The sequence below is a fragment of the Eretmochelys imbricata genome, chromosome 8 (genome assembly GCF_965152235.1).
Source record: "Eretmochelys imbricata isolate rEreImb1 chromosome 8, rEreImb1.hap1, whole genome shotgun sequence".
NCBI classification, from domain to species: Eukaryota; Metazoa; Chordata; order Testudines; family Cheloniidae; genus Eretmochelys; species Eretmochelys imbricata.
Genome location: NC_135579.1, coordinates 36,656,891 through 36,670,469, shown reverse-complemented (window position 1 = coordinate 36,670,469; position 13,579 = coordinate 36,656,891). Strand labels below are relative to the sequence as shown.

Genomic DNA, 13,579 nt, shown 5'->3' with positions numbered 1-13,579 from the left:
CTGATCTGCGTGGAGCAGAGCAGAGTGCAGCCATCTCCACTGTCAATGTGGGGGTGAGGCCTTTAGAGAATGCAGTTCCCAGCTTGCACTGCAGGCTGGCCACTGGGACCTGGATGACCCTTTGCATGCTGGGACCTGCCACAGGCTGCATCCCTGAACTGGCAGAGAAGATGCACCCAGGCAGCCCTGTCTTTATGGGCTCTGCAAAAAGCCTCCATACCTGATGCATAGTTTGCATCAGAATCTAACATGGGTGCCCCATGTACAGTTCCTTCCCCACAAATCCATTATCACTGCCTGTATATATCATCCCAGCTCCCCACATTCCATCACTTCTCCCCAGGCATCCATAAGGTCCCCTTCCCAGCAGTTCCTCTGTTTTCCCCCACCCATTACCCAGTCAGTTCTCACCTTGAACTCGCTGGGGACGATGAGCTTGGGGGTCTCTAGCCCCAGAATGGCATCAATCCCGCAGAAGATGAGGATGGCCAGGATGATGGAGAAGTCACTTACTAGCTTCCTCAGCTAAGGGAGCAAAGAAAGCCATTGGGAGGGCTTTAGCAGACGCCCCCAGGTAGGGCGACCAGACGTCCCAATATTACCGGACTGTCCTGCTGTTAGGGGCTTTGTCTTATATATGCAACTACAGCCCTCCGTCCCCAGGGAAAAAGGTGTCCCACTTGCTATCTGGGACCCAGACTGGGCCATGCTGTGCTTTATGCATGCTTAATTGTTGTGCACTCGGGGGGCAATCTGCACATCCCAGAGATACCCCTGGCCCTGTCCTCCAGGAGCACCCCACAGTGTAAAGCAAGAGACATCACACAAGGAAGCCAGCACTTGCTTATGTTCTCATAAGAGATCTTGGTGACACCCTGCACTCGGATGGAGGGAATGCGGGAGATGAGGTAATAAGTGTTTTGAATGCCCCCTGCTGCTAGTTCTGATGATAGTAATTGGCAGCATAGGACAGACTGCTGGGCTATGACCCCGCAGAAGGCTCACTAGGAAGCTGCGGAAGGTTATTTATGGAGAGTGTGGAATAAAGTCTGGTGGCTCGTGAGCAGCAAGGCCCAGGCTCTCTGCCTTTCCTTATAAAGCCAGTATCCCATGCGTGCCCAGTATACCACACCACCAGGGGAAGCCGCTAGCTTTGATTAAGGGCAAATAATTCTGGTGGATGCACTAAATTCCTCTTGGGCAGGATGAAGGTGAAGCTGAGGCCCCAACCCCAAAGAGGAACCCAGGGAAGGCTAAATAGCACTTCTTTCTTGTCTGGTGGGAGCTGGGAAGCCCAGTGTTACTGAGGAGGGCTCCTCACTGTCCTTTGCAGCGGTGTTGGCCCCCATTCAGAATTGGGGCCCTGAGTTCTATTCACAGCTCCCCTTCCTCGACCTCTGTGGCCTTGGCCGACATTTTCAAAAGGGGCCACTGATTTTGGGTGCCTCCTTTGCTAGGTGTCCAGCTTGAACTGCCAGCAGTGTTCTGTTGGGCGCCCGCAGGCAGTAAGCACATTTGGGAATGTTGGCCTCAATCTCTCTGAGCCTCAGTTTCCCAGTCTGTAAAATGGGGATAATGCTGCTTACCCACTTGGTGCCACCACTCTGAGACCTGTTGGGGGAGGCCCTGTATGTGTGTTGGGGTGAGATACACACAGCCAGGAGAGAACGCAGCAGGAAGCTGCAGAGCTGCAGGTGCCTACACTCAGCAGGGGGAGCAGGAGCTGTCTGCGCAAAGCCATCTAAATGTACAGAGCCTTGCACAAGAAGAGACAGCTGCACCCTCCTCACAATGCCCTCGATGCTGACAGAGCAGGGGGCAGGAAGAGAAACACTCACTGCTGTGGGGAAATAGCGGCTGGTTTTAAAGCTCTTGAGAGTCATGGAGCAGAGGAACGTCCCCAAGAAGAGGATGAAGGCCATGAAGGTGATGTCAGGAATGTAGTTACAGCTGTTCCCCACCAGGTGGCCTCCCACTCTTGAACACTCTGTGCGGGTCAGCAGGGACCAGTTTGCAGCCTCCAGACCCTGCTGCTGTGGAGACAGAGAGAGACATTTCAGAGGCAGAGGAGAGCCAGCCAGCTGGACAAGAAGAAAACCCCACAGGCCAAAGACAAGGGATCAGAAGAGTCCAAGCCAGCACCATTGTAGATGACGGGTGGGTGGCACTGGCTGAGGATGGCCAGTTACCCTGCAGCTTGGTGGCGCAATCACGGGTGGGGGAGGAAAGCACACTTGGGACTGGCTAGTGCGGATGAAAGTTAGAGGCTGCTGCTCGTGCTGACCATTTGCTTGTCTGTATCTGTCCATCCGTCCGTCCCCTGCTCACACCGGGCTCACTGAGCCACGTGTTTGTAGACAAGCCTTGAGGGATTGCACCCCAGGCCTGCTCCTGAACAGGGCTCATCCGGCGGAACTTCCTGGGCCATGTGGACACATGCCCACGTGCACGGCTCTTTGAGGTCATTGAGGCACCATTGGTGAGCGGGTGCCAGGCCGTTCCCAGAGGGCAGGCAGGGAGAAGCAGTTATGGAAGGAACATCCCCTCCTAGCGGAAGGGAAGTGCCCCTCTATGAGGCTGACGCCAGTGTCCTTGGAGCCCAGGGTTACCACCTGGAAACAAGGTCACCATGAAACATGCAGGTCCCCCTATGTAAGGGGGACAGGGTCCCCTATGCAGAGTCCCTGGGTAAAAGGCCTGGCCCAGCACCATCACTTTACTGCCTAGTCGCTGAGACAGTCTGGTCCTGGGAAGGAGCCAGACATCCAGTGATGCTGGCACTGCGCCAGAAGCACAGGGAGCCCTGCTCCAGAACACGCCTGCGAGGACCTCAGCATCCCCTCACTCACCCCAGCGGCTGGAGAAAATGGTCCTTACCATCCCAGTGCTGCCAGGAGCTGGGAGCAGCATCTCAGTCAGCATGGAGGCGTTGCCTACAAGAGATGAACTGTCAGACATTTCTCTTCCCCTCCCCAAACCATGGCACCAAGCCAGGGTCTCCCTGAGCATTCACAGCGGGTTTCAGAGGGCTCCAGCCTGTGGGTGGTGTGAGACAGTGGAGCTGCTCCCCAGTCATTAGTGTCGGGGATGGGGGTGTGGACTGTGCTGGATGTCAGCTATCAGCAAGGCTCCTCCCCATGAGCCTGGGGCTAGCGGGCTGTGGTTGGATAGATTCATAGATTCATAGATATTAAGGTCAGAAGGGACCATTATGATCATCTAGTCTGACCTCCTGCACAATGCAGGCCACAGAATCTCACCCACACACTCCTGCGATAAACCTCTCACCTATGTCTGAGCTACTGAAGTCCTCAAATCATGGTTTAAAGACTTCAAGAAGCAGAGAATCCTCCAGCAAGTGACCTGTGCCCCATGCTACAGAGGAAGGCGAAAAATCTCCAGGGCCTCTTCCAATCTGCCCTGGAGGAAAATTCCTTCCCGACCCCAAATATGGCGATCAGCTGAACCCTGAGCATATGGGCAAGATTCACCAGCCAGGAAAGAATTCTCTGTAGTAACTCAGATCCCACCCCATCTAACATCCCATCACAGGCCATTGGACCTATTTACCATGAATATTTAAAGATCAATTAATTGCCAAAATCATGTCATCTCCTCCATAAACTGATCAAGTTTAATCTTAAACCCAGATAAGCAGGCTTCATCTCCTAGGGATGGTGCTAACTGAGAGTCAGCCACATGGGCAGCACATAAAAGAGGCCAGGGGAGGCTAAGCCTCCCCCAAAAAGGCTAGCCACGTAGGGGGGAAATGCTGTGGATGTGGCATGGGTCACCCCTCTCGAGGCGTGCTGGCCCGCCACTACCTTTGGAGTGCCCAAAGTGAAGCTCCATAGAAGTGGGGGTGGCCACCAGTGCCCAGACCATGGCCCCACCCGTGCTCCGCCTTTTCCCCTGAGGCCCCCCTCCACCGCTTGCTCCTCTGTCTCCTCCTCTCCTGTCACTTGCCTAAGGCAGGAAAAGGTGATGGGGGCATAGGCCTGCCATGTTCCAGGAAGGAGGTGGAGAGGAGCGAGTGTAGGATGGGGGACATCAGGGGAGGAGGCAGAGGAGAGCGAGCAGCAGGTGGGTGGGATCTTGGGGGAAGTGGCAGAGAGAAACGAGTGGGCGGGGCCTTGGGGAAGGGGGCGGAGAGGAGCAAGTGATGGGTGGGGCCTCAGGGGAAGAGGCGGAGCGGGAGCAGGGCCACGGTCCAAGGCAGCAGTGTCCCCCCAACTTCTAGGGAGTTTCTGGCACTCACGTGTGAGCCTCCCCAAACAGAAGACTCTCACACCCCTATACTAGGCATGCTAGGCACAGGAACGGCTAAAGCAGGGGCCATGGGGCCACCCCTCCCGCAACATCCCTCTAGACCCAGAACTGTCCCTGGGAGACACCCCACCACACACACACACATGCTCGTATGGCACTAGAGCAGTGGTTTTCAAACGTTTTTCTGGCGACCCAGTTTAGAAAATTGTTGATGCCCGTGACCCAGTGGAGCTGGGGATGACGGGTTTGGGGCTTGGGAGGGGCTCAGGGCTGGGGCAGAGGATTGGAGTGCGGGGGTGAGGGCTGTGGGATGGGGCCAGGGATGAGGGGTTTGGGATGCAGCAGGGGGCTCTAGGTTTGGTGGGGGCTCAGGGCTGGGGCAGGGGATTGGGGTACAGGAGGGGCTCAGGGCTCTGGGGTGGAGTGAAGGCTCTGGGGTAGAGCCGGGGATGAGGGGTTTGGGGGTGCAGGAAGGGGCTCCCTGTTTCGGGGGGGCTCAGGTCTGGGACAGGGGATTGGGGTGGGGGGTTACCTCAGGCAGCTCCCAGTCAGCGGCATAGCAGCGGGGCAACAGAGGCTGGCGTCCTGCCTGTCCTGGCACCGCGGACCGTGTTGCACCTGGAAGCGACCAGCAGCAAGTCTGGCTCCATGCGGCTTTCACCCGCAGGCACCGTCCCCCCACAACTCCCGTTGGCCAGGAACTGGGCAATGGCAGTGCGGAGACAGTGCTTGGGGTTGGGGCAGCACGCAGAGCCCCGTGAGCCCCCCGGCTAGGAGCCGGACCTGCTGCTGGTCACTTCCAGGGCGCAGTGGAATGTCAGAACAGGTAGGGACGAGCCTGCCTTAGCCGGGCAGCACCGCCGACGGGACTTTTAACCGCCCGGTCGGCAGTGCTGACCAGAGCTGCCGCGACTCAGTGCCTTACATTCTGTGACCCAGTACTGGCTCACGACCCGTAGTTTGGAAACCACGGCATTAGAGGACCCAGCTGGTGCCTTCCCTCCTGCCCACCCTGAGGCCTTGGGGGAGAACTGCAGAGAGCAGCTACCGCAACCAGAGACTCCAGCCAGCTGGAGAGGGACCCCTGGACAGTCCAAGCAAAATCTGAATTTTCTCTCTAGCCTATACTGACTGGCTGTTTGATCCAGGCTCCCGCTCCCACCCCCCGCCCCAGGCGGTGTGGCTACATCGGAGTCGAGGGTGTATTTTCTTGCAGATACACCCTCACTAGCGCTGATGGCTAGCACCTAAAAACAGAAGGGTAGCCACGACGGGGCGAGAAGCACAATCCTGTCCAAGACCCCTGTATGTCCTCTGGGTGGCTAGTGCCTCCTGCCGTGGCTGTGCTACTGTTCCTAGTGCGCTAGTTAGATCAGAGCTAGCGCTGGTGTGCCTACCCCCACTGGAAATCATACCACCAGCTCCAGTGTAGACACACGCACAGTCTCTTCCACTCAGCTCCCCTCCACACCTGCCCCTCCTCCCCGGCCCTCCCCCCAGCACTTTTCTTTCCATTTAGCTCATCCCGCCTATGGAAACCCTCAAACCATATAGTGGCACTAACAGGATGTTTGCCACCATCACCTTGGTTCCTCTGCTGGTGTGTTCTACCCCTTCCCGGCTTGTGGGAGCTGTTATGGGGCTTCTGCCCCAGGGGATTGTGCTAGAGCAGTGCTTCCCAATCTGTGCCCCACAGAACATTTGCTTGTGGCCTGTGGGGACAGCACATGGGGCTGTCTCTGTTTCCTCATTTCAAGTGGCTTCTCTTGGTGTCCCCTGATTGGAGGTGGGGCTGGTAGCACTGCTTAGAGGTAAGGTTGCCTGACACTTCCTGTTATAAGACCCGGATTTCAGCTGCTCTAAAGTGGGGCAAACTGTAATGGATCGGGCTGAAATGTTTCATGCCAGGCACGTGCCTCAGGCTGACGATTGTTGGAAGGGTTCAGCTAAAATGCTCCAGCCATATCTGAGAATAAAGTTGGGGGAAACGCTTTGTTTTGCCCATATTAAGAATTCTTAAAACTGTTTCCTTGAGAAGCTCTCTGCTTTGGAGCAGGGACTTGAAATGTGGCAGGGAGGGTCGCCCTGGTGTCAGAAACGGGTGTGTTTTACCAGCCGCCAAAGTTGGCCCAAGTTCTGTAAGTCCTGGGAAAATCACAGTTCACACACGCTCAGTAGTGGTTTCCTAGAGTCTAGCACCTAAATTCTCGAAGGATTCCAACTGCACTGAGCACGCTCCATCCCCACACCATTCATATGTGCTGACCAGACTGCACATGCTCTGTCCCCCGAGAGCAACTGAACATGTAATGCTGTCTCTCCTCTGTGCTTGGTGTGCCTCCTGCTGCAGCACGGAAGAGAAGGACCCTGCCTGACTTCAATGCAGAGGAGTAGAGTGGAGGAAGGAGGAATAAGAGTAGAGGAGGGACAGGGAAGAGTCAAGAGACAGATCTCAGAAGTGAGCCCAACTCAAAGAACTAAAAGGACAATAAATTAACCAGGGAAAAGGGTCACAAATCAAAAGCAGCTACGAGTCTCTAATCAGAACCTTTCCACTAGCAGATTCTCACCGTGAAATCCAGAAATCAAAGCAGAGCCATACAAGACTGGCAGCTCGCTGATCCCAAACTAGGAGAAGACAGTAGGAGACCCCATGTGCAATGGAAACCCAGAGATAAGTGATTGTGCAACCAACCTGACAGAGGAGAGACTGAAAATTAGAGACATTTCTGCCCCACACCTCCTGATTGCGAGGCCTGTTGGAGTGGCTGCCTCACACCATCCACTAGCAAAGGACTTTCATCAAGATGTGGAGGAGGTAAAAAACTGCCTGACTGTGGGACAAAGCGAAGAAGCACGGAGAGCATCCCAGCTGTGCACCATGAGGTCATCCCTTCAGCACAAAGCCCAGCTGTGAAGAGGGCGATGCGGTCAGCGCCACGCCAGAGTGGGAGAGGAGGCTGGCTTGTCTTCCCAGGAGATGCTCAGTAGCTCAGCGCTGGGAGCAAAGTGGCTGGATGCCCAGGCTTATGTCACAGACACACCTGAGGGCAAGGAAATCCCTGCATCAGGAGACCACGAGAATTTGTCCCGTTGCTGAGAGCTACAATGGTGGAGCTGGGCTCTTCCCAGATCCTGAGATTTCCCTGGGCTGGCATGTGGCCACGTGGGGTCTGGGTTATTCTACAGCTGTACTGAGAAGCCAGACAAACAATAGAGTGAAGGTTTATGAAGAAAATAGCCGTGTCCTCTCCCCACTCTGGTTCAGGGGAGAAGAGGGTTTGACAGTCTTTGGGAGTTTGCTGACAGATAGGTCCTTCTAAGAGTGTCTCTAGGAGTTTGGCTTGGAGGGGATGGTGCAGGGGAAGCAGGAGGTTCCTGGCTTCCATAGAATTGGGGTTGAGGGGTTGGGGAATGGACCGAGGCCTCTAGTGTTCTGCTGAGCCCCTGCCTCACACGGCCACAGCAGACAATTCTCCTCTCCCCCCTGGGAACAGGAACACCCACCCTGCAGAGAGTTGTGTTCCTCCACAAAGAACTGGCAGATCGAGACTGGGGAGCATGGAGGGGATGGACCCGAAGGACGTCTGAGTCCATGGGAGACACTGGGCAGATCAATGCAACAGGCAGAGAGAAATTAGCAGTAGCAGAAAACAAGCCCAGCACAGTTCTGATGGGACTCAGGATCTATCACCACATTGACTCCCCCTGCTCTCAGTGCACAGGAGACTGCCACTGGACTGGGGGGAAGGGCTGGAGTTCAGTGTTTCCATGAGGGTCATGACCGAGCAGGCCGGTGCCTGCTCCGGATCCCCGCAGGGGACAGACAGCTGCGCTCTCCGGCTGAGCTCACACCCAGGCTGAGATGCCTCCTGCATGCAGATGGGACCCTGGCGCTGGGGCCTGTAACACTTTAGTTACTGATACGACTCTCCCCCTTAACTCTGTCTGAGCACCCAACCTTGTATCTGGGGCCTGCAGTGAGTCCTAAAAATACATCAGGATGTGACTCATGCCAATGCAGCATGGCTCTCTGTCACCCTCTAGTGGTGAGGCCATGTAAGTGCTGCAGGAGCATCCTCACAAGTACATTCCTCATATCCCTTTCCATGTGGACATGTGCTGTGTTTGCTACACAGACATTATACAGCAGGGAGGTGTCCATGGGACAATTGCTCCAGTCACATATGGACCACAGTGAAGGCCTCACCCTATAGGGACTGTACTATTGTTGGCAGGGCTGGATACACAAAGGGGATGGCTCTGTTAATGAGGGGATGCCCTGTACTACCATCACCTTTCTGGTAATAACCCGACCCCCAGAGAATGGGAGTTTTCAGGAGATAATCAAGAGCCCAGAGGGGCTGACTGACCCATTGCTAGAGTCACAGTTGCTGGAAAGCAGGTTCATCCAAACTATTTGGTGATTCCCCGGGCCTGGCTCCTACAGTCTCCAAACTCAGGACTGGTTCACACACAGAACAAGAGCCACATTCTTCAGGGAATTCTCTGCAATCAGTATTTCACCCAACTCAGTCTAACCCATGTCAAGGTGTGGGTCTGCTCTAGAAAGTGACAGTCCCATGTGTACTGAGCCTCACTGAAACCATGTCCCATTTACTGAGTTCACACGTAAAGAGATTCTGTCCCTAACTGACAGCCCTGCACACTCATCCTGGGATTGGAGAGTCAAGCTGGGTTTCGTCCTTCTCATACACCATCGTCAGTTGTAAAAATCCTGCAGGCCAGATTCTGCCCCCTGTTATGTGCTGCCATACAGACCTACCCTCAGGGACATTTGGTCAGCCCCTTCGCTGTTGCTGGCATTGGGCAGGCACCTGAGAGCCAAAGGCAGCCTTGTACTCAGTTACCAGCACTGCGGATGCTGCACCAGTCAGCACACAGCCCAGCTCCCTCCCTTGCAATGGTGCTGGCCTGCAGGGCTCACACAAGTAAGAAGTTGTACTGTTTGCCACTGCATGGGGAAGGCGTGACTGATATGCCCAGGGAAGCAGCTCTGTTTGATCAGAGGGGGCCATTTGGCATTTTCTGCCATAGATACGACTGTTGATTCTCTCCATGCTTCACTTTCGTCCACCCTTGACTCTTTTGTCCCCGTCTCCCTTCACAAGGTCCCAGACCTCCCAGCCTCCAGCCCTGGCTCACCCCCAACATCCACCTTGTCTGTTTCTGCTCTCGTGCTGCCGAGCAACTCTGGCCAAAATCTCGGAACCAGGCTGACTTCCTCCACTACAGATTTGTTCTCTCTTCCTCCAGTTCTGCTGCCTTCCCAGCCAAATGCCTCAAATTCTCCACGCTGACTGACTCTCACTCCACAACCCCAGCCCCCTTTGACACCTTCCTCAAACCCTCTCCCCCTCCTGCCTCCACTTCTCTCTCTGCATGCGCTCACTCACTTCTTCAAAGAGGACACTGACAAAATAGTTTTGATTACTGCAACACAGGGCTATGGAAGCTCCCTAAAAGTGGCCCTGCCCTCCCATGCCATCCCTTCCCCTGCCCTCACGCCACCCCTTCCCCCTGAGGCCCTGCCCCCATGCTGCCATTCCCCCTGCCCCGAGTCCCTGTCCCACCCCTTCCCCCAAGGCCCTGCCCCCACTCATTCCTCTATGCCTCCTTCCCCCCATCACTTGCCCTTACGGACAGTAAAAAATGATGGGGCCTTGGTCCCCTCCCCCACATTCCAGCACCCCTGCTGCAACATCCTTTCCTTTGGCTTTGACCAATGCAACCTTGCCCTGCGCCTATCTATTCAAAACACTGCTAAAAAGATCATGTTTTACTTTGACCATATCACTCTCCAATTTGCATCTCTCTGCTGGCTCCCCTCTCTCCCCCACACCCAATAGAAGATTTCAGAGTAGCAAGTCTCTAAGGTGCCACAAGTACTCCTGTTCTTTTTCCAATAGAAGATGTTAATCTTTACTTTTGAGTCCCTTCCTGGCCCGTTCCCACACTCCGGCTCATCTCTCATACATCACTGAGATGGTCACCCCCATCTCTGATGGGCCCAAGCTGCCAAGCTTCATTGCCCCCCGGTTAAATTTTCAAACAAGCCCCTTCGTGCTTTCTCCCCTGCTGCCCTCATGCTTGGGAGGTGCTCCCCATAAACATCTGCAAAGCTACCTCACTGTCCACCTGCAAATGCCTCCTTACATCTCTCCGTTGCCGTACCGCCTGCACAAGGCTTAACAACAGGCAGTCGGCTGGTATGCAGAGACCACCCAGCCTGTCATGCTGACAGTATTGTCTCGTTGTTTCCTTATGTTCCCCGTCAGTCTGAATTCTGCCTCTTGTCTCTTGTCTCAGTCTGTCAGCTCTTTGCGGCAGGGACTGTCTTTGTGTCCTGTGTCTGTACAGCACCTAGCGCCTGGTCTGTGCCCGTGGCTCCTAGGTGCTAGCACAATACGAATAATAACACCAGTTCCTTTTCGGAGGGGACAAGCACTGCAGAACTGCTGCTTTCTAAGACCTGTTCCAATGCACAGAGCTCTGTCCCAGCACTACTGACAGAAACATGCAGCCGCCCGGGCAAACGGAGATGCAGGGACCCTCCCAGCCTGCTCCTACCTGTGCCAGATGAGTTACAGATGCAGCCATAGAGGGTGACATCATTGATCTTATAATCCCAGTTGACGGGGAAGCTGCCCGCCAAACTCAGCATCTTCTTCACGGCGTCATAGATGAATATGAAGCTGATGAGGGCACAGAAGCCTTCTTCAGTGAAGCGGGTAAAATACTGCACCAGGTAACTCGCTTCGGTGGCCACCAAAATCAGTCCGAAAAAGGCCACCCAGAGGCCAATCCAGAGGCGGAATTCCAAGTAATCCAGGCTGTAGTCTCTGGTGAAGGGATGGGTCCAAGTGTTTCAATGAATCAGTCACGCACAGAACATGACACTTAACTCCAATCACTAAGGCTATGATTTAGTCACGGGTATTTTTAGTAAAAGTCATGGACAGGTCACGGGCAACAAACAAAAATTCACGGCCCCTGACCTGCTGTGCGGGGGCCCGGGGCCAGCGGCACCAGCTGCCAGGGGCTGTGGACCACGGCTGCTCTGGCCAGCTGGCCAGGGACCACTGCCAGGGTCAGAAGACCACAGCTGCTCCGGCTGGGGACCGCAGCTGCTCCAGACAGCCGGCTGCCTGGAGACTGCTGGCCAGGGCCGTGGACCATGGCTGCTCCGGCTGGCCACCTGGGGAGTATCGCTGCTCTGGTTGGCCTACCCAGGGACTGCTGGTGGGGGCTGCAGACCGCAGCTGTTCTGGCCGCCCGCCCAAGGACCACTGCCCAGAGCCATGGACTGCAGCTGCTCCAGCCAGCCTCCCGGGGACCGCTGCCAGGGCTAGTGGACTGTGACTGCTCTGGCCGGCCTCCTGGGGATCTCTTATGGGGCCAGCAGACCATGGCTGCTCCGGCCAGCCTCCTGGGGACCGCTGCCGGGACCAGTGGACCGTGGCTGCTCCGACCACCCCAGGACAACTGCCATGGGCCACCAGAGCAGCAGCTGGTGTGGCTGTCCCCAGGGACACTCCAGCAGCAGCCCGTGTGGCTGTCTTGGGGGCCACCTGAGCAGCTGGTCCCGGATCCAGCTGCTTGGGTGGCCCTGGGGTCAGCCACACTGGCCCCCGCAGAAGTCACGGAGGTCGCGGAAAGCCATGGAATCCATCACTTCCATGACCTCCGTGACAGATACGGAGCCCTACTAATCGCTAATAGCAGCATGCTCTGCCTGTCTTTAGTGCCACCTGGCCAATGACCTCAGTGTGCTGGATGGAGCTCATAGAATCACAAAAATGCAGGGCTGGAAAGGGCCTTGAGAGGTCATCAAGCCCAGCCCCTGCGCTGAGGCGAGACCGGGGAAACCTAGACCAGCCCTGACAGATGTTTGTCTCACCTGCTCTTAAAAACCTTCAGTGATGGGGTTTCCACAACTTGGCTTGGAAGCCTGTTCCAGAGCTTAACTACCCTTAGAATTAGAAATTTTTTCCTACTGTCTAACCTAAATCTGCCTTGCAACAAATTAAGTCTATTACTTCTTGTCCGACCTTAAGTGGAATGGTGAACAATTGATCACATCCTCTTTAGAACAGCCCTTAACAGATTTGTAGACTGTTATCAGGGCCCCCCAACATGGGCAGCAGGTATATTAGGCCAGGGGAGGCTCTGCCTCCCCTGGTGCTGCCGTGGCCACCGGGGTTTTGGGGGCAAGTTTTTGATTTATTATGCCCCATGCGGGTTCTGGGGCGGCTGAGGAGGTGGTATGTGTTATTCAGCTTCTTGGTAATCAGTAATCTCTCTGGACTGAGTAGCAAATACCATCTCTTTAGCTGCCCCAGAACCTGCATGGGGCATAGCAAAAGCTTCTTCCGGACCAGAGACACTTTGCCCTGGGCAGCTTGGGGTCTGGAGAGGGGAGGTGCAGCGCAGCTGCTGCTGGCTTGGGACTCCTCCAGGCAGGTGGGAGTGGGGCCTTGGGGCTTCAGTCAGCCTGGGGCTCCTCTGGCCAAGGGTGGGGGCACTCAGAGCTCCTCTGGGCACTGCGGGGGAGGTTGGGGCTCCTTCGGGTGCGGGGGAGCAGGAGATTTGGGGCTCCAGATGCAGGGTGGGGGTGAGCAGAAGGGGCGGAGCCGGGGCTAGCCTCCCCAAAGGGGGGCTCCAGCCACCGACCATGCCCCCCAAGTCTTCTTTTCTCCACACTAAACATGCCCAGTTTTTAACCTTTCCTCACAGACCAGGCTTTCTAAACCTTCTGCCAGTCTTGTTGCTCTCCTCTAGATTCTCTCCAGTTTGTCCCCATCTTCCCCAAGATGTGGCACCCAGAATTGGCCACCGTACCCCAGCTGAGGCCCCCCCAGTGCTGACTGGAGCAGGACAATTATCTCCCACGTCTTACATCTGACACTCCTGTTAGTACCTCATGACAGCCTGTCAGGCAGCTGAGCATCATTAGCCCCCTTCAAGACATTGGGAAACAGAGCCAAGAGAAGCGAACACTAACAGACATGCCCAAGGTGATACTGTGCAACAGTAGCAAGATTGGGAATAGACCCCAGCTCTCCCCACTCCGAGGCTGTGTTTGAGTCCCCAGAGCGATTTCTAATGCCATGGCCATCGCACAGAGATATGGAGCACAATTCTGAGGTCAGCGGTGGCTGAGGCAAGCTCAGCACGTCTGCTAACTCCAGCTCACTGCTCCAGGCCTGGCCGTGAATCCTGCAGGAATCATTTCTCTTGCGTGATGTTGGAACTGGGCCGTGCTGGGGTGTGAGATATGAGTCCCTGG

General features: G+C 55.6%; 1 protein-coding gene across 1 annotated transcript in view; it reads right to left on the bottom strand.

Moving 5' to 3' along the window:
- The window catches only part of SLC4A9 (solute carrier family 4 member 9), a 50,066-nt gene that overhangs the window by 23,926 nt on the left and 12,561 nt on the right, over positions 1-13,579 (bottom strand). The window contains exons 11-14 of the mRNA XM_077824749.1: positions 10,861-11,132; positions 2,878-2,933; positions 1,839-2,033; positions 412-525 (exon numbers count right to left, since the gene is read on the bottom strand). Coding sequence (XP_077680875.1) covers positions 412-525; positions 1,839-2,033; positions 2,878-2,933; positions 10,861-11,132 — 637 coding nt within the window. The remainder of the gene's footprint in view (positions 1-411; positions 526-1,838; positions 2,034-2,877; positions 2,934-10,860; positions 11,133-13,579) is intronic.